We start from the raw sequence: 25,806 nt of genomic DNA, 5'->3' as shown, positions 1-25,806 counted from the left end.
TCTAGCAAGTGACCTTTTTTAGTGGGGGGTCGGGGAAATGGCCTTGTCTAGCGGAATCAGAGAATGCAGTAGATTTCCCTCAAATTGTTTTCGGGACAGCCGGAGACCTAGACTAGTGGAATCAGAGAATGCAGTAGATTTCCCTCAAATTGTTTTCGGGTTAGCCAAAGTAAAAGATCCAGAGTCCAGGTGTCGATGTTAATTAGATAAAACACCCCTCAGCCTAGGAGTGACCGAATTATTAATTTGATGTTGATGTCGAGGTAATGCAGTCCTTTGAAAAACCGATATGGTCCCCGTAGTAGAAATTATCTCCTTGAATGAATTTGACTAAGACGAGACTTAAAATCCCACCGCTGCCACCGTTATAACGAAAAAATCATAAAACAGCAAACAATCCCACCGCTGCCACTGTTATAACGAAAAATTCGTAAATCATAAAAAAAAATCCCACCGCTGCCACCGTTAGAACGAAAAATTCAAAAGTCCCACCGCTGCCACTGATGACACCTTTTTGTTGTTTTGATGAGTAAGTCTAAACCAATGTAAGCCAGAGACAATACACAACTAGTTAACTTGGTCGCGGTTACTGGACTGACGCGAAGTTGATTCGGTGGTAACTTGAAGACTAGTTAAGTTGAAGGCGTTTCCTGGACTGACTAATTCAACAAGGGTGGCACCTTTTATAGGTTCCATTTGCAAACGGAACTACGTGATACCACCCATTTTTATTACCTTTGGGTAATCACAAAATGCAGGTGATCATATTTGGTATCTGCTATCCAAAGACTTCGGATCAATATTGCTTTGATTACAAGAAAATAAGGATTCAGATTTTAATTTTGTAAAATATTTTTTATAAATATAAATACATCGCGATGACATGAGAGTAATTAATTTTTGTTGCAATAGTGTGCAACGAATCCCAACTTCTACTCAGTTTCCTTCTAATAACATGTCTTTAATTCCCACCAAACTTGATAAAGTTTAAATCGATATGTGGCACTTGCCTACTAGATCGATTTTATTAAAACGATACTCTACGATTCGCCCTGGCCACAAATGGATTTACAACTTTTTAAGATGAAGAAGTTTCTCACTTCAGGTTGATGATACCCATTACACTCTCAACTTTTCTAGAAACAACATTAATCTTAACTTGGTTTTCTGTAGTGGTGAATACCTGTTCCGTTAGTTACTTAAGTCCTCCTCTTCGCACCGAGTTAAAATATTTCATCTCTCTCTCTCACTTTTTCGCAATTTTATCTCATCATTTTCTTCTCCCTCTATCTTCTATGTTTCCCCGAGAAATTCCATCTCTTTCGAATTGCACTCGAAGACGAAATCGAGGTCCGAGGTTTGTGTGCCTAGCGCTTCCAACTTCCGGTTCAATGCCTCGTTAGTTTTTGGAATTAATTTTCCCCCTTTGAATTTTAGCCAAATCATCATCTTCACCTCTTGTGTCCACTTGGCAGAGAAATTCTCTCAGGGGTTTTGATTGAAGGAATTTCAACAATCCACTCAAATCATTCTCTTGCCATTCTTTCATTGTTCCTAATAACTGAAATAATTATTTTTATAATAGTTTTCTTTCATCCTTAACGAATAGCAATTGTATCTAAAGTTAGAATCTTGTTAAAATGAAACTTTTATTTTGCAAAAAAAAAACTGATTTGCAAATATGACTTGTGCTTTTTTTTAAGAGTTATTTCATCATTAACGGACAATGGAATGAAGGAATGCTCGTTACTTTTTTTTCTAAAAGGAATTTAAACCAGTTTAAATAGACTGGAATTAAGACCGCTGTAAACTGAAAGGAGTCCTTAGCCACATCTTGAAAAGCTTTACGACTTACAGTTCCCGATACTTCTTTTGAGGGCGATTTACGCAGTCCGCGCTTGCACTCCAGTGTCTATAAGCCAACGAAGTGGTTAAATCCCCTTTTTTACAGTGGACATTTACACTGCTATTCGCTCTTATTTATTTATTACGTCATTCATTTCTTTTTTTTTCGTTCTTTGCTCCTTTTTCCACTCACGTTTGTCTTAAAACGAGTGCCGCGTCTCACACTCTCTCAGGTCAACCATTTCGCCCTCTAAAGGCGCGTCCTTTCTTTATCACTTTCTTTTTTTTTACTGGGAACTTTATAAGAGAATAAAATTTCTCGTTCGCAGTTTCATTGAGTGGTTTTACGATTCATCAAACACGAGACAGTTTCCTTTGACCTCAGGCGGTAACGGATTTCACTTTTAGAATCTCTTCACGATTTGAATAAACGGTAAATAAAGAGGGATTAAGAATGGAATTAAAATTGAGACGTTTTTTACTATTTGGAAATTTATTTATGTGGTTTATTATTTATCCATCATTAACTGGATGATTCGACAATCAGGTGAGGGTCATTTTTTCAAGCTTTCTTTTTAATGATGAGTTCGAAACTACTTATTGAGTTACATATTTATTTATCGACGGTCGGTAATTACCAGCGGTCGGTAAAACAGAACACCGTCACTACCACTGCTTATAGAGTCTTTAATTCAAGACGATCGGTACCAGTGTCTTGGCCGGACCAAAACAAAACAGTTTTCATCTTCTTTCTCTTGAATATTCGGGATTCACATCCAAATATATTTCATTATTACTTAAAATTCAAAATTTCATTTTAATTTCAGGAATCAAGAAATGATTCAAACTGGACATGATATAAATTTCTCATTATGATGTGAAAAAGTTTGTTAAATAGCCAATGTGGGATATTTTTTAGCTTCTTTCCAACTAAAGTTAGCAGTGCGTAAAATTTCGATATGCCAGGCCGATTTCTACATTACCGATTTTCCCAACGTGTAATCTCCTACCGTGTCGAGTAACTTTCTCGACCTCTGCCACCTCATCCCCTCAAACTCTTCTCCTCTTTTCACTCAACCAACACCAACAAGTAAAATTTCAAATCCCCGGAAAATGCTCTTCCCTCGCACATCCTATTAAATTTTTTTACACTCGGGCCACAGTGCCGTACAAAAGCTGCTCAGATTTAAAAGTTTTCTTTACCGAAAGTGTGTACATGAACTCATTATACATATATATCTACTTATGTTCTCTAAAAGCTATTTTTTAAAACAGATTTTGAATGAAATAATTAATACTTTACCAGGAAAAAAAACGTAAATATGGTGAACTTACTTTTTTTATTAGATGTGAGATGTTTTTCGATAAAGTTTAACTGACAAGGAATATCCTTAAACAAAAATGGATGGCTTTTAATTTTTAACAAAAATTAATTATTCAAAAAAAATGTGTAGGCAAAATGGAACATTAGAGGATAATTTCTTGAAACTATGAAAGAAAAAGTTGTTGTTTCTCCCAGTGGAGTAATCGACTTTTGTAATTTAATCAAAATCAAAAACGTATATTCCGTAAAGCTGCACTTTACCATGTAGCAAACTAATTTGTCGTTAAATATTAAAAATCTTGTCATTATATAATAAAAAATTTTCTAAATTATTTGTTTTAATGTCGCAGTTGTGTTGAAAATTTCGTGTAAAGAGTCTATTGTATCCGGTAATTTTGAAAACGCTTTCCTTCGCGCATAATTCATGTTATTTCTTATTTTACGAACATCGTCAATCGTTAAAGTATTTATGTCTCCTTTTTTCAATTCTTTGTGTAACATTTTTGATAGACACTGGGACGCAATTAGCTGCGATAATCTTCTATTTTGAGAGGGTTAACTCTGAGAAGAGATACCAGGATGCGTTCCCCTTGCGGAAACTTTCTGCTATCTTGGAGAGATACATCGACCTCCACGTTCAAACTAACAATGTTCAGGTGCCCTTGGATATCATAAACGTCGCATCAATGCTTCGGCAATTGTAACTATGTAACTAACGGAGGTGGTTCAGGGTCCATCTTGGCCTTGTTGTCCTGTTCTAATTCAGAAATTACAAGCGAGGTTCCAAAATCTGCTGAATCTTCAAAAACCTAGGTCACCAAAAGACTTTAGTGGTTTATTAGAAAAAACTTCTTAAAATGATCTTTTTTTCATTACAATCGGTACGATTGTAGAAAAAGATTAGTGGTACCCTAATGTGAAAAGAGGATTTTCGTTAAATTTAATTACGAACTAAAATCTTCTGTTACATCGAAAAATGTCCACAAAGCATTTTTCAAGAACTGACATAAATCCTAAAACTGTCATTCTTTTTATTTCGAATCCATTAAACTCTCCACTCTTCTGAAGTATGTCCAACTAGACGAAACCATTAAGCTAATATAGTAATCCAACTGATTAAAAGATTTCTTTTTATTTAAGGAGAAAGAAGAAGAAGTGATTTTGATCAGAGCGCTATTTACTATATAGTTATATCTACCCGGACGTTCTCTCTCCTATTATCGCTTGGCACGTAGGGGGTACGCTGAGGGGCGATTTTAACAAGAAGCCTGACTCCTCCTACCACAGCCCGAATCGCGTTTTCATGCCATCAAAATCGATTCGCTGGCGTTAGCCTTTTTGTCCCATTCCGCAATGTTCGAGGACACTTAATCTTTTATTGGGATTTAAAAATTTTTTTTACACAGGTGTGCGTGGTAAGTTTTGTAATTCCTTCTTTTTTTGCCACAAAATTCCCCTAACAATCATTGCTTCATATTTAGATATTGAAGTATTCTCGAAAATTCACTCTTGTCAAGAACTGTTGAAAACTAGTTTTCGAAATTGCTCGGGAAAACGTTTTGTAGAATAAGTTGTGTTTACCGCACGTAACGCCTCTTGAGAATTTAGTAAAGGTCGGTACTTGAAGTTAGTTTTCGAACAAAGAGGCCTCGTGAAAATGAAATTATTACATGGAAACAAGTACTCTGCGCTGATAACAGTTTTCTAACAATTAGATTGTAATTACTATTTTTTTAATCATTTGGGAGTTTATATCAATCATCTATTTTCCGTTAATAGAAAATGGGTTTTGGGTATATATTGAATATGAGTTCCATTATGATGCACGTCCAATCACTTCGACTCGATTACGAATGGCAGGAAATGGTCTACACCCTATACCTTCGATTCCCTGTCGAGTCTCGGAAAACAAATGGATGTTCAGATTTGCCTGCTTCCGTTGTTTAGAAAGGGACAGAAACAGAAAAAAAAATTGTCTCTACTTCTCTCTCTTGCTCACTTGCAGTCTCTACAAACCACTTGTCTTCCTTCGAAGTACCCTTTATCGGGAAGCTGTCAAGTTACTTTTGAAGGTCCCTCTGCGCATGCAGAGTAACGCAAACAAATTATCTCTCGATGACTTTGAGAAGGGGAGTCCGTTCTTGCAGTTCACTTTAACTTCCTGTCTCTCCGGACTTGCGGAGAAAGTTATCAATTTCGATTCTCTCTCCATCATACTATATGTTCTGTTCTAGAATTTGCGATAAAAGAGCATACTTTTAAATCTTCTTCTTTGTCATGAAAATTCAAAATGGCGGATCCAAAATGGCGGATTTTTAATAAAACACTATTAAGAGGTTTTTCTCGTCACTGATAAAGAATTTAAATAGATTAAAAAAATTCCCACTGATTTTGATAATTAGAAAAACGACACTAGCAAACTGTTATTTTTAAGATGGATTTTCGAAAGTTCCAAGAAGAGATTTTAAGGGATTAGAACATCCCATCTTGGGCTTAAGCAGAGACTTTCGTTTCGGAACTTCCGTCACTTTTACGATCATGAATACGAGTCTTCTTTAATTAAAAAAAAAAGTGACACGAACAGTTTGTGTCTAAAATTAAAGAATGTAATGAAAATCGACTTCGTAGAGGAAAAGTCTCATCGAAAATCTACTTTCAATTAATTATTTACGAAATCAAAGACATGTCTCATCTTGGAAATATCTATTTTAAAAATAACACATGATGGATTGTTGGATAAATCAAGAATATTGGAACTAAAAATATTAGAGATATATTAAAAAAGGCTTTTCAACGCTTCACGACAGGGACCACAATATCAGATTGAAATCCAATACGAAAGCTCCCTTTCTTTATACTCGAGCCCATTTTCGATCATGTTATGAGACAAGCCAAGTGTTTCACCTTTCGGCATTCTTTTTTCGTCAATGTCATCAACGACCAACACCCTCGAGGATTAACGACATTCTGAAAAAATTTGTCTTCAAAACAAAAACACATTACTCACACGATGATTTATTTTTTTAAATAGGAGCAATCAATTTTAATTTAGAACTTTTGGTTTAGACTTACTCATCAAAACAACTTTTAAAAGGTCGATTTTTTAGGAATTTTTGCTGAGAAAACTATTGATTATTTCAATTTAAAAGTTAATGTATATATGAAGGGTACTTTGGACTTTATTTTGACATATTTTATTTATGAATATAATTACTCACGCGATGATTAATTTTTTTATATAGGAGAAATCAATTTTAATTTAGAAATTTTGGTTTAGACTTACTCATCAAAACAACTTTTAAAAGGTCGATATTTTAGGAATTTTTGCTGAGAAAACTATTGATTATTTCAATTTAAAAATTAATGTATATATGAAGGGTACATTGACTTTATTTTGACATATTTTATTTATGAAAATAATTACTCACGCGATGATTATTTTTTTATATAGGAGAAATCAATTTTAATTTAGAAATTTTGGTTTAGACTTACTCATCAAAACAACTTTTAAAACGTCGATTTTTTAGGAATTTTTGCTGAGAAAACTATTGATTATTTCAATTTAAAAATTAATGTATATATGAACGGTACTTTGGACTTTATTTTGACATATTTTATTTATGAAAATAATTTTTTTAAAACTTCTATAAAGAATTTGCGAAAGCTCTGGCTTACATTGGTTTAGACTTACTCATCAAGACAACTAAAAGGTGTCAGCGGTGGGACTTTTGGATTTTTTCGTTACAACGGTGGCAGCGGTGGGATTTTTTTTGCTGTTCATAAAGAAATTTCACTACCAGTGAGGTGGACGACGAATGTAGTAAGTTCATGACCAATCTAATCAAGTTCGATACCTTATTTTAATTTCCAAACTGACTTGTGACTCAGGACAAATTAATTTCATCATTGGAACATTTTATATTACATTATAATTTAATGCACCTCACACGGGAAGTGACAATATGTTTAGATAAATAAAATTTCAGATCCCCTTAAGAAATTGTTATTAAAATTTCAACAAGAAACATCGTCTAAAATTATTTTATTTTTTAAGAAAAAAGAAATTTCCCTTCCCTCATGAAAAATGGAAAGTGGACTCACAGTGAAAGTGTAAACACGGAAACATTTGACTTTAACGATAAAGTATTTTCCACTCTCGACGAAAAGAGTCTCAAGGGTGTAAGAAAAATTTTTGCCAACATCTAAAACTGCTTGAACCTGAAGTCACATTTCGAGGAAACTGGTACGGTTAATCAGTCGTAAATGGGATCATGTGATGAGCTTAGAGCTTGGATGAGGACGAAACCTTGGGCATCGTGCGCGCACACACCAACCATCGAAAGATATCGTTTTCTAGAAGGGCAAGTACATTTCTGGGTAATCTTGCCTGGGATGTGAGACTTTTTTATGGTTAGTGCTAAAACCTCGCCAAATGTGAGAGAAGGCCGAGGAAAAAGAAAAGGAATAAAAGTAAAATGAAAGGAAAGGGAAGAGAGAGAGAGAAAGAGAGTTCCGGGAAAACAGCCAAGGCGGTAAGATTGCCTCTTTTCTAATTTATAACTAGGTGAGGCTCGCCTTAACAATTTACGCCTTACCCTATATACCTTTGACTACCACTGTAACAAGCTACGACCTACGACGTCGAGGCTGTCGAGAGAAGAGATTGGCCTCACCAAATACAATATATATACTTGTTTTTTTTGAAACTCTGTCCTTTTCTCTTTCGATTTGTTCTACTCGAATTCAAAGAACGTACGTCTTTCTGTCGACACGAATGGTTGGAATTAGATTTATAGTTAACTTTTCATTAATTTTTTTTCTTCAATTTCTATAATGTCTCGTAGATTTTTTAAAATTACAATTTTTAAACTCTAGGTTTTTCTTTCGATTTTCAGCTTAAAAAAGTTTTCTATTCAAATTAGTTTGATGTGTGCCACTTACTTGTCTTATCATTCTGTCAAAATAAATTCGGTTTTACGCTAAGTGCTTATTGACACAACCTACTTCACTCTTTTTTAAAATCTTTAAAAAATTGTCAAACTACGTTTCAGAAAAGACTTTTAATGTAAATTTAATTTCTCCAATGTTACAAGATTTTCGTACAATCTAGACTTGGGGAAAATCTGTAATTTTTGAAAAATTTAAAATTTTGCAAAATCAACTTTGGGGTCAACAAATATTTAATTATATTTTTGTTGACCCCAAAGTTGATTTTGCAAAATTTCAAGTCAATTGCAAAATTCTTTGACAAAATTCAATTATTTCTATAAATAAAAGCATTCATTACAAGAATTCAATTATTTTCAAAAATTTTAATAAAATTCATGTCAAAATTGATATAATAATAAAATTCAAATGTTGTATGTTCTATTTCGCGTCACCCAGGAGGTTGAACATCAGACTCATAGTCCAATATTTTCCAGGAAGTTTGGTTGCAGCAAAAAACCTCAAGAATATTGTCCCATGAGAGAAGAAGAATTAAATTAAAATGGATAATTAAGAAAACTGACAGAAATACGAATACAAATTTACAACAGAAGGATATTATGATTCATCTAAAAAGTTGAATTCGATTTTTTGATTTTCACTCAAGAGAAATTATACATTTACTTTTGCCGAATAAGATTTTAATTTCAACCAAATAAATACGTTAGTCGTCCTATAAGAAAAATATATTAATTGAGGGGCTGGATGCTATAATGTGTTACGCGTTTATTCAGTAAATTGCGCGTAACTATTTAATTCAAATAAATTATATTTGCTTTAAATAAAACATTTCTTTGGATCTTGAAATGATAGAAAATGAAAATTCAATTATAAATTCAAACATGAAAATTTTTTTCAACTAATAAAAAAAAATTATTTAATGATGAGAAGAGTCCAAGCTTCGTCTTTCCTATCGGAAAAAACGGACGGTTGGAGTTTTCTATCATTAAAATAGTAACTTTAAACATGTACCTGAAGTGAAATGGCTGAAACAGAAGAAACACAAAAATTAACGAGAGAGAAATTTTAATTCAACATAGCGACACTGAAAAAAAACATTCACATACAGAAAAAAAATTATATTTTCCTACCTAAACCGAGTGAACGAAAAAAATCACACATTCCACACCTCCGGAGGTGTGTGGCCCCGGTGCAAACCTAGGGATCCGTCCCGGGACCGGTATCCGTCACCTGAGCTCAAATTGTCTCATTTTCATTGAAAAAGTAAAAGCAAAAAAAGAGTACAATGAACAATGAAATCCTGAAATAATTAGCAAGTTTCAAAAGTTTAATTTTACAAACCCGAAAGTTTGTATAATTGAAAAAAAATTGAAAATTACTAATTTCGACAGATTAATTTCTGAAATAGAGATCATTTTAGAAATTAATAATTTCAGGTTGTGTCGCTGTGTTAGTAGGGGAAAAAAGCACTCACCGTCGCGGATTCCCACGACGGAGCGATAATAATTAAATTAAAAATAAGTTTAAATAAAAAAAAATTCTAAGTAAAAATAAATAAAAATTAAATAATTAATTACAATAAAAAAAAAAATTTAATAAATTATTTAATTGAAAAAAATAAATGATTTAATTAATGATTAAAATAAAAAAAAAAATTAAAGATATTTATTAAACTTACAGCAGTCAGTCTCAGCGGCACTCGTACGATGTCATCTTGGGCACAAAAAAAAAATTACACTCACCCCCGGTTTCAAAAATATTTCGACCACTCCCGAACCACGTGTCAAAAATTAAAAAAAAGGGGTGGACACTTTTTATTACATAAACGATCGCGGTTTTAAATATTACGAACACTCCCGTTATTATAAAAGGGTAAAAATTATTTTATATTAAATTCGCAAAAAAAAAATTTTTTTTCCCTAAAATTCGTTTCAATGATTTTTAATAAAAATTTCTCCAAAAAATCCAATTATTAAACTAAAATTTTGACAATATTTTAACATGAACATTCAATTATTTTCCAAACAAATAAAAATTTTACAGAAATTCAATTATTGAAAATAAAATTTGCATAAATTTTATCGAAAAAATCAACTGATTCAAAATTTGACATTTAAATTCTTCGTAGTAATTCAATTATTTTCATAAATTTTAAAATTCTTTTCAGGGATTTAATTATTTTTATAATTAAATAAAATCATTCGGGAGAAGTCAATTATTTTTAAAAATTTAAATAAAATTCATTGCAAATTTAATAATTGAATTCTTTTGACGAATTTTAAGAAAATTTTTAGAATTTTTACAATTTTCAAGCAATTTGATTGAAATTGTATTAAAAATATAATTGAAATTCTGCAATGAATTTTATTATTTCTGAAAATAATATTGAATTATTAATAGAAGAAGATTATAAAAAATTTGTAAATAATTAAATTCTTGTGAAATTTTTATTAATTATAACAATAATTAAATGTACAATTTTATTAAAATTGTTTCTAAATAATTCAATTCTTTATTGGGTAATTTTATTAAAATAGTGAAAAAAATTGAAAATCATTTAAATTAGGAAAATTTTTGAAAATAATTGAATTTCGAAGAATTTTTTTTTATTTATAAAGATAATAATTGTATATTTTTGTAAATTTTGAATATAATTGAATTTTGAGATAAGAACGTTATTACTTTTGAAAATAATTGAATTTTTCCAATCATTTGTAACTTCTTGAAAATTAAATTTTTTTAGTGTTGTTTTTTTACTAAAATTCTTCTATAAATCCATTATTTTTAATGGAATATGGCAGAATAACACGTAACAAAGGAAAAACGAACTTCATACGTTAAGAAATGTCGAAACAGCGCATTTGTTAATTAAGATTTGTTTAAACAATTATGAAATATTCTTAGAAATTTAGCATGTAAATTGAGTCTTATAACATAATAGTTAACAATTTATTTTGCTCAGAAAATAATATTTTTGTTAATCTCAAAGTCAATAACGTCATAATTAATTATTAATTATTATTAATTTTTATAAATGACAAATGGATTTTTGACAAAAATTCTCTGTAAATTTGTACTATTGTCAAATTTGGTCAAAATTATGCTCAAAAAATTCCAAACAATGTTTACAAAAACGATAAAATTGTAATCTTCCATTTATTTGTTTATAACAAAATAAAATTTTTTCAACAATGCAATAGTAATTATAATAAACGATATATTCCAATTCATATTTTATTTTTATAAAAAAAAATTTTAATAAAAAATTTTTAAGTTCTATTATTTTTAAAATAAGACATAATTTTTTATAGAATATGTTTGTTTGGAAAGTTGTGTATGTCGCCCTGTAGGAATGTACGATAAAACTTAAAGGAGGTCAAAGGAGGAAATGCGGTTCGGAAAACAAAGCTGTAACTAGATAAGAGACGCCTTTTGCTGCTACTATAGTATGTCAGAAACTAAAATCGACAGAACGTCACAATATTCTGGAATGCTTTTTTGAAACCAAAATATGTGAGTTGTTATATATCTTTATTTGACTTGATGTTGAATTGTCCAGTCATCTATATAAGACGGAACAGTTTTTCGTTATGATTGATTCCATTCTGACCCAGTTCAAACATGTTGGTACTGGTTATCGACAGGGCACGTCGTGTTCCTCGACAAATATTCTCATTTCGAACTTTTCACGTTTACCTCTTGTCCACTATACGTGTCTAACATACGACCTCTAGTCCCCTGGTAGGGAGATTGACCAAAAGGGTCCTCCAATAGCCACAAAAAAATTTTTAGCCAAAGATGATAAAATTCAATGATTTTTTCTTGTCAAAAATAGTTATGAGTACACCATCAAAACTCATAAACATTTTTTACAAGAAAAAATCAATTTTTGATAAATATTTCTAGAAGCCTGTATCGATGCAAATTTCAGTAAATCGAAAGCAGGCTTTTTTTAGCAAGATGAAAAATCAATTATGTATAGAGAAACACGAGGAGGAAAATTATCGACTTTAATCTCTCGATGAAGAAAATAAAATAAAATTTATGAAACATTTTTGGTGCAGTTTCCAAACCGTTACACTGTTGCTGATTCTTTCTGACTTCCAATATATATGTAGAAAGAGAGAGAGAGAGAGGGTGGTAATGGCAGAGATGGTGAACGGTTTTCATGTTGCATGAGGGCAACGCTGCTCCATTTCCCATTAAGAAAATGAAATTTGCAATGCAGATCCTTTAGGGTTTTCTGCATTCCGATTGGAGCTTGCACGCTTCACGTCTAATCGAAAATCAAGACTCGTGGCAAAGTAACGTCCAAAAATTGACTAAAGTCTTTTTCCCCCCACACTGAGAGACAATTTTTCGAACTACTGTTCTAGAATCATCAAATCTCTTAAGACACATGACTTGAAAATTCAAAATTTCTTAAGTGTGTCTTTGTCCAGAAATTTGGGATTATTTTTAAAAAGGAAAATTAAATTATACTATTATAAATTAAATGAATAAGAGAAGAAATATTACAATGCATAAATGTTAAAAAATGTCGGAATATATTATTATGAAGATAGATGTCAAACGTATTTTTTTTCTGTACATGTTGCTCCATGAGATATTGATACACAAGATGCATTTGTTGCGAATATAAGGTAAAAGGAATATCACTTTGATAGAAAGCTTTTCTGAGTACAAACTTAGAATAGTGTACATAAAGAAAAATAAAGCATCAACATCAAAGAAAAATTCTCGTTCTATCTCAATCAAAGAGATTTGAAAGATAGAAATCAGGATCTTGAGAAGAAAGAATCTACGAGACCCAACTAATTTTATTGGATTTTTTTTCTGTACTATTGTTCCAAAAGACGTGGTACTGGAAAATAAATTTAATAAACTGTTTTACATTAGAATAATGATGAGTATATGGAAATACTAATACGATAATTATTTGTTCTATAAAGAGGATTTTTATATTTTTATTGTTTAGTTTAACGTTTGTTAAACTAAAAAATAAAAATCAATATCTCAACATTACTTGAGACCTTGTTGATTGTTACACGATTAGGAATTTTCTAAAAAAATTTTTTTTGCTGTTTTACGAATTTTTTGTTTTTCTGGTGGTGGCAGCGGTGGGATCTTTTGCTGATTTACGAATTTTTCATTTTTCTGGGTTTTTAAAAGTTGTATAAAGAATTTGCGAGAGCTCTGGCTCACATTGGTTTAGACTTACTCATCAAGACAACTAAAAGGTGTCAGCGGTGGGACTTTTGAATTTTTCGTTATAACGGTGGCAGCGGTGGGATTTTTTGATGATTTACGATTTTTTCGTTATAACGGTGGCAGCTGTGGGATTTTTTTGCTGTTTAACGAATTTTTCGTTATAACGGTGGCAGCGGTGGGCTCATTTGCTGATTTACGAACTTTCCATTTCTCTGGGTTTTTAAAACTTCTATAAAGAATTTGCGAGAGCTTTGGCTAATATTGGTTTAGACTTACTCATCAAGACAACTAAAAGGTAGATATTTTAGGAATTTTTGCTGAGAAAACTATCGAGTATTTCAATTTAAAAATTAATGCGTATATGAAAAGTACTTTGGACTTTATTTTGACATATTTTATTTATGAAAATAATTTTTTTTAAACTTCTATAAAGAATTTGCGAGAGCTCCGACTAAAATTGGTTTAGACTTACTCATCAAGACAACTAAAAGGTGGCAGCGGTGGGACTTTTGAATTTTTCGTTAGATCGGTGGCAGCGGTGGGTTTTTTTTTTGTTTGACGAATTTTTGTTATAACGGTGGCAGTGGTGGGATTTTTGGATGATTTACGATTTTTTCGCTATAACGGTGGCAGCGGTGGAATTTTTTAGTTTTTCGTTATAAAAGTGGCAGCGGTGGGATCTTTTGAAGCTGGAAACGTCTTGAAACAACAAAGAGAGCAATTGACGTTGGAGAATGGAATTTTAACTTAAACAACAACTAACAAAGTAGTAGTAAGTAATAATTGAGTCAGGCAAGTATATGGTTTGGATCAAGAAAGGATAGGTGGAGAAAGGAGGCGGAAAGGGTGATCGCACATGACTGGAATTCTAAAACAATTCAACTCTCAAGTTCGTTGTACTTTCATCAATTTTAGTTTCAACATGTTCGATTCGTCGACCAACCGGATTATTTAACGCGTTGTTGATTTTAGTCGCAACCAACGCTACGCGTTTTGCATTTTACCAATTTAGAGACGCTGATAACTCAAAAATCGAAAATGCACATCTACAGATTTATAAAAAAAAGGATTCATTCAACTCTATTCCTCTTTTTCGACGCATTTATTTTTTTCCCCCGCAAAAAAACAATATTGAATTTTAAAACTGTAATTCTTAACTTATCCTAATTATTAATTATCCTTATTTTCTCTTCATCATCTTCTTCATCATTCTTACTAGAGTAAAAAATTTATATTGGAAAAAAATTCAAAAAAAAAAAATTACAAACAAAAAAATGTTATCAAAATAAAGTATTTATATTTTAATTTCGAAAATAATTGTATTTCCATTTCCGAAGGACGTTAAACGACTTGGAAAGCGACAATGGTTTTCAGTGGAGAAGACGATTTATGGTCAGCCAACCTTTCCCCTTCATCGGAAAGTAATTCACGCTTCAGTCTTGCCTACTCTTTAATTAAATTTATATTCAACAGAAGCATTATTTTCGGCACTGAAAGATTAATTAAAAATTTAATATAACGGAATAAACGAAATTCTTTTTATTTAATTAAAAAATTGAATTCACAAATTTCTAATTCGGTAATACTTTGAAAATTTTAAACAACAAATTTTCGAAACCAGTCGAAGTAACCGTACCAAATAATTTTAAATAAATATTAAGATTTTTAAAAATTTCAAACCATTGAAAATTTAATAATTTATAAAAATTGCTACGTACATTCTTTTAAATTCAAGACTTCAAATTTGATTATTTTATTGAACTTTTAATTAAAATTATTCTCCAAATCAATTATTTTTAATAATTTAAATAAAAAATTTTTAAAATTCAATTATTCAATAATTATTCAATTATTCAATTATTATTCAATTATTTAATTATTATTCAATTATTCAATTATTAAATGAAAATTTACTTAAAATACGTAGAAAATTCACTTGCTTTCAATTCAATTTTAATTTGATATAAAAGTTTGTAAATAAATAAAATCTTTATAATTTTTAATTAAACTAGTAAAAACTTAATAATTTTCAAATATTAGATTTAATTTGAAATTATTATTTCTAGAAATTCTACTATAACTCTTTTTAAGATTAAATTATTTTCTTAAATTTTTAATTAAAGTTCTTTTCTGAATCAATCATTTTAATTAAGTTTGAGAAACTTCTTTAAGAATCAATATTTTTAATATTTTTAAATTATTTTTATTATTATTTATGCTTTTAAAATCCACTTGTTTTCAATTCAATAAATTTTACGAAATTTCGATTGTTAAAAAATTTTTCAATTAAATATCTATTAATTTTTATAATTTAACCTAACATAAAAAAAATTGAATAAAAATTTTTCGAAAAACAATTTTTTTCAAAATTTTTAATTATTAAAACTTTTTAAAAATTAAAATTTTCTAAAATTTCAACTTGAAGCCTTTTGAAATGCAATTGTTTGTAAAACTATTAACGCAACTCTTTTAAAATTTAATTATTATTATTATTGAACTTTTAAAGTAAAATTTTTCTCTATTTTTATAAGTAAATAATAATTTTATGATAGCATAAAAATGATTAAATTATTTAAAATAGATACAATTTCATATTATGTAAAGTTTCATTATTGTGAGAAATAAAAAAAAAAATTATGTTTTGTAAATTGCGATTTTGGTTATTAGTAAAAATTAAATTTAAAAATGTTTAATTATTAAAAGGATTAAAAGCAAAAATTTGAGGTTATGTTTGTAATTTTCGTAATGAAAATACACAAAGCGGATCGACTCTCAAGATCTAAAATAATTATAATAATAAAGATTGATTGCAATTTTAACAAGTAAAGAGAAAATTTTAATAAGTGTAATAAATAACAAACACAAATATTATAAAATTATTTGCTTTTTAAAAGTACTTTTATTCGGATTGCGTCGCATTAGTTAAAAACATTTTTTGGTCTTCCCAGATTAAATTAAAAGCATTCGAAAAAGAATTATTCAACCATAAAATTAGTGAAAGTATAGTAATTTTGTATAAAATACCTAACTTTCGTTTAACCTAATATTTAAAATCCTTTTTTTCTCTATTTTAACAAAAAATGTAAGAAAATAATAATAATCAAACACTTTTTTATTGTTTTTTTTAAATCCGCGATTATTGTAGAAAAGCATAAACTTTTTTTTTCGAATTCGACAACCCAACCCTGCTTTTTCGAAAGTTCGCAAACTCACCGCAGCACAGCGCCACTGCTATTGACTATATTAACGATTTCATGTCAAATCTTTACCTTCTTACATCTGTGGTTTAATCCTGGGGAAAAACAGTTTTCATAGCACAGGGAATTCACATCGAGTTTAATTGCAAAGAAGAAAATAAGAAGAAAATGTCTGAAGACAACAACATTCTGGAAAACGATAATTGTAAGTCATTTTTAACTGTGAAAAAATAATAATCCGAATGACAGGAGGAAAATAACGTTCAACGCTTGCCGCTTGACTATCAACTAATGGCGGTTTTCCTTTTTCATTTTTTTTTCTCCTACTAACAAAAAAAAAATCCGAGAACCGAAAAATTCTCTTGTGGTTTGTTTATTTTCATATTTTTGAGACAAAAAAGAAAATCAACTCATTGTCTGTAAAAAAATACGACAGTTACGATTTTTGAAAGAAAAATTTCAACGTTGTCTCGAGAAGGAAAAATATTTTTTGACATTTCAGAATTTTTTTCTTGACGAAACTGAAAAAAAAATTTTATCCCATTTTCTTCAATTTATTAAAAAAAAATTAATTTAATTTAAAAGTCATTAAAAAATTAATTAATTGAATTTAATTTAACAGTTATTAAAAAATTAATTAAATTTTTTCCAAAGCTATTTATTTTTCAGTTTAAAATTTACGAATCAGGTAATTTATTTTTTTTAATCAACTTTTCTTCATTAATAATTTTCAATTTCATTTTTGAACTTTTTTATCATTTTTTTTTTTTGACAATGTCTTTTCGTTAAAATTATAATTTGATTTCTATATTTAAAAACTACTTTTTGAGGTTATCTCTAAAAAAAATTACCTTCCAATTTTATCTTCTCTTGTAATTGATAATTTTTTTTTGTAAGTTCAATTTCTTACAAAATTTTCTTAATTTTAATAATGTAATTTTTTAAATTAAAAACACAATTGATAATTTTTTTTTTAAATTCAATTTTTTTCAAAATTTTCTTAATTTCAATAATGTAATTTTTTAAATGAAAAAATTGATAATTTTTTCAAAATTCAATTTCTTACAAAATTTTCATAATTTCATTAATGTAATTTTTTAAATTAAAAAACACAATTGATAATTCTTTTTTCAAAATTCAATTTTTTACAAAATTTTCTTAATTTCAATAATGTAATTTTTTATAAATTAAAAAACACAATTTTCGTGAAATTTAATTATTGAGTTGAAAAAAAAAATTCATTGGATTTGGCATTAAAAAATATTTAAAGTAGAGTCTGAGAAATATAAAGGACGATGAAATTTCAGATATTGTATAATATAATAAAATGAAAAAAGAACATTTCAAGAATATTTGAAATAAAAAAAAAATCTCGTAAAAACTTTAAAACGTTTTGCAAAGTAAGTAATTAGATATTAAAATATAAATTTCTGCTTTTAAAATGCATACACATATATATATATATATATATATATATATCTTTTTAAATATTTATTTATAATGTCATTTCGAGCAAGTGAAATTGATGGATTTAAATTATTAAAATCATTCTGTTCATTTGTTACCAATTTTATAACATAATAATTATTTTATGAAATATTTCTCTAGATTAAATATAATCTTTTGCAATTGAAAGCGTGTGCGTTCTAAAAAACATTATATAAAATTCTCAATTAAATATTTACAATTAATAAAAAAAAAAAGTTGGATAAATCTGTGATAAACATTTTTTATTCATTTAATTTAATAATTTATTGTTCAAATATAACCATTTTTAAAATTGTTTTTTTATTATTTATCATTTATTATTTCTACTTATTATTTATTATTTATTATTTCTACTTATTATTATATTTAAAGTAACAAATATTCATTATAATAATTATTGTAAAATTTTTTTTATTATTTTTTTTATTGTTAAAATTAAAAAATACTAACCAGACAATAACTAAACCAAAAAATGAAAATTATTTTTGATTATTCATTTTTCTATTTTACGAAAAAGCCTGTTTATTTTATTATTTTATTTTAGAAACATAACGGGACATGCCCTTTTATTTATTAAATTACTTATTTTTAACATTTTTTTTTAATTACTCAATTTTTATTATTTTATTATTCACCTTTTTAGTCATTTAAATATTATTAAATTGTAATTACTGATTGTAGTGATTTTTGTAAAACATTTTTCTCTGTTAAAATTAATATTCCGCAGTCTCTTTGAAGCTTATAAAATTTTTAATTAAATTTATTTAATTATTTAATTATTTTTAATTTAATGGATAATTTATAATTTATGGAAAAGTTGAAAGTATTTATTACATAATGTACTTTCAATTTACTGTTTAAAAATGAAGAAATAAAATATTTTTTATATTTTTTTTTTAACTGATTGTTAATTTTATTTTAGCGATTTTATTTTCAAAAGAAAATAGAAAATCTAAGGAATAATTTTTTTTTCTAAATAATTGCTTAGGGGAAAATCAAAATGACGAAGTCCAGATGCAAAATTCTCACTCGATTCAAGATGAAGATGTCAGGTATTTTCAAAAATGAAATATTATGTAAAATTCTTTTTTTTAAAGTAGAAAAAATGATTTTAAAAATTATTTAATTATATTCATATTTTAGAAGAGAAAAATTAATTTTTAAATTTTTTTATAATTTTTATTATAATTATAATAAATAATTATTATTTAAAAAATAGAAAAATTTTTTCAATAAATATTACAAAGCTTTTAATAAAAAAAAAAAAAAATTTGAAAAATTCGAAAAATTAATTAGAATAAGAATATTAAAATTTTGACTCGTTTACAGCATTCCTGGATCGAGCCATCAACAATATATTGAAGTAATTATCAATCTGAATTCTTAAAATTAAAATTCTTGTATAAAGAAAAATTTACAAATTTTTATTATTCTTTAAAAATATTTATATTTTTCTTATTTTTTAGGGCGATTTCGACTTGGATGCAGTGATTGAATCAGAAATTATTAGCTTGGACAGTTCGGCCGCTAAACTTTTTGGCAAAGACGTCAAGTACAAGGTAGTAAATTTTAAATTCTAAATTAAAAATTTTTTTTGATATTTTGAGATTCTTTTATTAAAAGAAAATAATTTTTCAAATAAAAAATATTTGCTATTTGTTAATATTATATTGTAAATCGAAAAAAAAATGTTTTTATATTTTGAAATTCTTTTGTTAAAAAAAATAATTTTTCAAACAAGTATAAAATCGTAAAAAAATATTTATTTCTAAAGAAAATTTTAATTCTAATTTGAAAATTATCAAAATTGATAGAAGAATCAAAATTTGAATATTTTATTTTTAAAGGTTTTAGCACAGAACACGGGTCAGTCGGATGACAATTTGGTTGTTATTTCACAAACTCCTGTTGAAGGTTCACCGACTACAACTCCACGATTGATCGATAAAGATGATCCAAGATCGCGACTTCATTTTGTCAAATATTTGAAACGAGAAGGAAAGACTGTCAAAATTTGGGAATGTGGAATATGTAAGATTCCCTTTATCCAATTATTTAAAAACAATTTTAATAAATTTGTACACAAACATTTAATTATTGGCAAAAAATAATAAAAATTTCACAGGAATTCAAATATTTACAAATTTTTTCATAAAAAATATTTATTTTCATAAATATTTTAATTCTTTGCAAGAATTAAAATATTTTAAAAAATAATTAAATATTATTATAAAAAAATTTGTAAATATTTTCATAAATAATAAAATGTTTCGAAGGAATTAAATTCTTTTTATTAGAATTTTAATAAAATTTCTCGAAAGAATACAATTTATTTAAAAATAATATTTAAACTTAATTATTTTCAAGAATTTTAATAAAAATTTAATTATTCTCAACAATTCTGATGAAATATTCTTCGAATCAATTGAATTCTTTTTATAAATTGTGAAATTCTTGTCAATAATTTAATTATTTTCATAGATAATAAAATGTTTCGGGGAAATTAAATTATTTTCAATATAATTTTAATTACATTTTCTCGAAAGAATTCAATTATTGAAAAAAATGTTGATAAAATTCTTGGGAAATGAATTCAATTATTTTCAAATTTTTTTTTACAATTTTTTTTACAATTATTTCTGAAAATAATTAAATTCTTTAATAGAATTTTATTAAAACTTTTTTAAATAATTGAATTCCAGCGAAAAAAATTTATTATTTCTACAAATAATTGAATTTTTACAAAATTTAAAAAAATAAGTGAATTATTGACAAGAATTTTATTAAAGTTGTATTTAAATTTTTAAAATAATTTAATTCATGTGAAAAATTTACTATTTACTGATATTATTGAATTTTTTCGATGAATTTAAAAAACATGTTAAAAAATAATTTAATTTTCCCTGGAATTCAATTAAAATTGTATTTAAAATAATTGAACTCGTGTGAAAATTTCATTATTTTTAAAAATAATTTAATTTTCTTAAATTGAATTTTATTAAAAGTTTTTTAAATAATAATTAAACTCCTGTGAAAAAATCAATTATTTTTTTTTAATAATTGAATTTTGTCGGAGAATTTTTACAAGATTTTTAAAAATAATTGAAATTTTCGAAGAAATCAATTAAAATTGTACTGAAAATAGGTAAGTAAAATCCTAAAAAAAATTTTATTATTTGTATAAAAATAATTGAATTTTTTACGAAGATTTTTTAAAATAATGGAGTTTCTTTAATAATTTTAATTGAAAATTTTGAAAGCAATTGAATTTTATGAAGAAGAATTTCATTAAAATTGAATAGAAAAAAATTGAATTCTTGCGAAAGAATTTTACTATTTATAAAAATATTGAATTGCTTCGAAGAATTTATTAAAATTTCAGGAAATAATTGAAATTTATGGAAATATTTGAATTCATCAGAGGAATTCAATTAAAATTGTTTTGAAAATAATTGAATTCCTGCAAAGAATTTTTAAAAATTTTAAGAAATATTTGAAAATATAGAAATTTGTCGAGAAATTCAATTAAAGTTTTTTCGAATATAATTCAATTTCTTTAAAGTATTTTATTAAAATTAACTATATTCAAAATAATTGAATTCATCACAAGAATTTTATTATTTTTTTGAAAATAACTGAATTCATTCAATTTTTTTGACGAATATATTTAAAAATTGCATTGAAAGTAATTTAATTTTTATATAGAATTTTTTAAAAATATTTTCAGAATAATTGAATTATTTTTTTGGAGAATTTTAAATTCTTGTTGAAATTGAATTTTATGGAAATTTTTGAAAATAATTAAATTCTTTCGTATAATTTTATTTCAATTTTGATTAAAAATAATTTATAATTCCTGCAAAGAATTTTAGTATTTATAAAAATAATTGAATTGTTTCGAAGAATTTATTAAAATTTCAGAAAATAATTGAATTCTTTCATGAAATTTTATTAAAAATAATTGAATTTTTGCAAAGAATTTTACTATTTAAAAAAATAATTGAATTGTTTCCAAGGAATTATTAAAATTTTAGAAAATAATTGAATTGTTTCGAAGGATTTATTACATTTTAGAAAATAATTGAATTTATTCGAAATGTATTAAAAAATTGTTTTGAAAATAATTGAATTTGTGCAAAGATTTTACTATTTATAAAATAATTGAATTGTTTCGATGTTTTTATTAAAATTGTAGAAAATAATTGAATTTTTTGAAAAATATTATTAAAAAGTTTTTAAAATTTGAATTCATTTATGAAATTTTATTAAAATTATTCAAAATAATCGGATTTTTGCAAAAAATTTTACTATCTAAAAAAATTATTTAATTGCTTCCAAGTATTTATTAAAATTTTAGAAAATAATTGAATTCTCTCGTGAATTTTTATTAAAAATAATTGAATTTTTTGAAGAAAGTTTATTGTTTAAAAAAATAATTGAATTCTTTTGAAGGATGTTATTATTTATGAAAATAATTGAATTCTTTTGGAAATTGTATTAAAATTTTGTTCAAAATAATTGAATTGTTTCGAAAGATATATTACATTTTAGAAAATAATTGAATTTATTCGAAATGTATTAAATTTTTTTTGAAAAATTGAATTCTTCAGAGGAATTTAATTGAAATTGTTTTGAAAATAATTGAATTTGTGCAAAGATTTTACTATTTATAAAAATAATTGAATTGTTTCGAAGGATTTATTAAAATTTTAGAAAATAATTTTATAACGAATTAAAGAAAAAAATTACATTCTATGTTTAGAAGGATTTATTAAAATTTTAGAAAATAATTGAATTTTTGCAAAAATATTAACTATTTATGAAAATAATTGAATTGTTCCGAAGAATGTTATTATTTATGTAAAAATAATTGAATTTTTCGAAGAATTATATAAAAAATTTTGAAAATATTAATTAATTTTATACTTAATAAGTGAATTTAAAAAATTTTGATTATGAAATTATTTAAAATTTTATATTTGAAAATAAAAAATTTTGTAATTTGCATAAGAATAATAAGTTGAAGTTCACATTTTTCCTAAGGAAAGTCATTTTTTGTGATCCGTAAAATTAAAAAATCCGAAATAGATGATTTTGAAAAATTTTCATCCCTTGGTAAAAGTTTTGAAAGAGTTTTTTTTTTTTTTTTTTTTTTTTTGGAGTTACTTTAATAAAAATTTTGTGGTTCTTTTCTTTTGCACTTATGAAAAATTGTAGGCACAAAAGAGTTTAGACATCAGTACACATTGATGCGACACCTACCAACGCACACAGACGAGAGAAACTTCAAATGCGAAGCTTGTGGCAAGGCCTTCCGACAGCTCTCGACTTTGAGCCAGCACAAGGCCATTCACAGCGACGCGAGGCCGTATGTCTGCGAGTTTTGCAAGAAGACCTTCAACAGGTTGGTTCTAACGCTATACTCTCAAGTACTTTATCGCGGTGCTTTTAACGGCTCACATTGCAGGGTCTCAACTCTTATCTCTCATCGGAAAACACATTCTGAACACAAACCACACAAGTGTCACATTTGTGGAAAGGGATTTCATCAGAAAGGTATATTTTTATGTGGAAACGATGAGACAAGATGTTTTTTCTCTCTCTCTCTCTCTCACACACTTTTCTGATATACTTTCTTCATTCATGGCAAAAAAAAAAAATAAAAAAAAAAAATTTAGGAAACCTGAGGAACCACGTCTTCACTCACACGAACGAGAGACCATACAAGTGCGAGCTTTGTGCCAAAGGTTTTAATCAAATGTCAAATTTGGTGTGCCATAAAGTCAAGGCTCATGCTTATGTGGAGAAGATGCAATATGTCTGCGAAATATGCGAAAAGGAATTCCCCCGGCGGTTCTCTCTTCGTGCTCATGAGGAGCAGAAGCACGGTATCAAATACCGTAATTCTTCTTCGGCATCGGAATCCTCTTCAAGTACGGATAGTGTCAAATGGTGAGTACTAATTTCTTCACTTGTCCTGTATTTTTTATTCTAAATATAATCCAAAAGATTTATTCTCTGAGGATCCTGGTTTAGAACTAATATTATAAAAAATCTCTATAGAGATTTTTAAAAAAAAATTTTTAAGAAAAGAAAAATTATAATACTTAGATTCACTTTACAATCTTTTGTAACTCTTGAAATATCGTTTGACTAACTTCTTGTTTCAAATGTCTTCATTTGACTTTAATAAATCTTACTTCAATAGGCTGTGGCACTACTACTCCAAAATTGCAAATAAAATTTTTTAGCCTTCAGGATGTTGTTCAGCAACATTACAGCAACCATTCAGTTTGTTAGCAGTCCATAAAAAATAATACAATTGAAAAGAATTTAATTTAAACGTATTTTTATGACAATTATGATCTTCTGCTAGAGCTCGGCTGCGGCTACTACTATCAGAAAGCGCTTAAAAAGTACAATAAAATTTTTTAGCCTTCAGGAAGTTGTTCAGCAACATCCGAACCACAATCTTAATTGTTAGAAGTCCATAAAAAATGATAGAATTAAAAAGAATTTAATATAAACATCTTTTTACAACAATTATTATCTTCTGCTAACGTTCGGCAGCAGCTACTACTATTAAAAAGCGTTTAAAAATTACAATAAAATTTTTTACCCTTCAGGATGTTGTTCAGCAACATCTCAGCAACAATTTGTAAAGTTAGCAGTCCATAAAAAACAATAGAATTAAAAAGAATTTTATATAAACGTCTTTTTATGACAATTATGATCTTCTGCTAGTGTTCGGCTGTGGTTACTTTTATTTAAAAGCGCTTAAAAATTAGAATAAAATTTTTTAACCTTCAGGATGTTGTTCAGCAACATTCCAGCAACAGCCTAGGTTGTTAGCAGTTCATAAAAATAATAGAATTAGATTTAAAACTCTTTTTATGATAATTATGATCTTCTGCTAGTGTTCGGCTGTGGTTACTTTTATTTAAAAGCGCCTAAAAGTTAGAATAAAATTTTTTAACCTTTAGGATGTTGTCCTGCAACATACCAGCAACAGCCTAGGTTGTAAGCAGACCATAAAAAATAATTAAATTAAATAGAATTAAATTTAAAACTCTTTTTATGACAATTATGATCTTCTGCTAGTGTTCAGCTGTGGTTACTTTTATTTAAAAGCGCTTAAAAGTTAGAATAAAATATTTTAACCTTTAGGATGTTGTTCAGCAACATTCCAGCAACAGCCTAGGTTGTTAGCAGTTCATAAAAAGTAATATAATTAAATTTAAAACTCTTTTTATGACCATTATGATCTTCTGCTAGCGTTCGGCTGTGGTTACTTTTATTTAAAAGCGCTTAAAAGTTAGAATAAAATTTTTTAACCTTCAGGATGTTGTTTAGCAACATTCCAGCAACAATTTAGTTTGTTAGCAGACCATAAAAAATAATTAAATTAAATAGAATCAAATTTAAAACTCTTTTTATGACAATTATGATCTTCTGCTAGTGTTCAGCTGTGGTTACTTTTATTTAAAAGCGCTTAAAAGTTAGAATAAAATATTTTAACCTTTAGGATGTTGTTCAGCAACATTCCAGCAACAGCCTAGGTTGTTAGCAGTTCATAAAAAGTAATATAATTAAATTTAAAACTCTTTTTATGACCATTATGATCTTCTGCTAGCGTTCGGCTGTGGTTACTTTTATTTAAAAGCGCTTAAAAGTTAGAATAAAATTTTTTAACCTTCAGGATGTTGTTTAGCAACATTCCAGCAACAATTTAGTTTGTTAGCAGTTCATAAAAAATAATAGAATTTAATTTAAACGTCTTTTTATGCCAATTAT

At 27.1% G+C, this 25,806-nt stretch overlaps 1 protein-coding gene across 1 annotated transcript in view; it reads left to right on the top strand.

The window, feature by feature from the left end:
- Positions 1 to 7,432: 7,432 nt before the first annotated feature.
- LOC122499588 (RE1-silencing transcription factor A-like) overlaps positions 7,433 to 25,806 on the top strand; it is a 31,950-nt gene continuing 13,576 nt past the window's right edge. Inside the window, exons 1-7 of the mRNA XM_043608036.1 lie at positions 7,433 to 7,534; positions 16,643 to 16,729; positions 19,479 to 19,571; positions 19,860 to 20,043; positions 23,230 to 23,416; positions 23,480 to 23,568; positions 23,691 to 23,964. Coding sequence (XP_043463971.1) covers positions 7,433 to 7,534; positions 16,643 to 16,729; positions 19,479 to 19,571; positions 19,860 to 20,043; positions 23,230 to 23,416; positions 23,480 to 23,568; positions 23,691 to 23,964 — 1,016 coding nt within the window. The remainder of the gene's footprint in view (positions 7,535 to 16,642; positions 16,730 to 19,478; positions 19,572 to 19,859; positions 20,044 to 23,229; positions 23,417 to 23,479; positions 23,569 to 23,690; positions 23,965 to 25,806) is intronic.

Source organism: Leptopilina heterotoma, unplaced genomic scaffold, assembly GCF_015476425.1.
Source record: "Leptopilina heterotoma isolate Lh14 unplaced genomic scaffold, ASM1547642v1 Lhet_17, whole genome shotgun sequence".
In the NCBI taxonomy this organism is placed as follows: Eukaryota; Metazoa; Arthropoda; class Insecta; order Hymenoptera; family Figitidae; genus Leptopilina; species Leptopilina heterotoma.
This window is presented reverse-complemented; position numbering and strand designations above follow the sequence as displayed.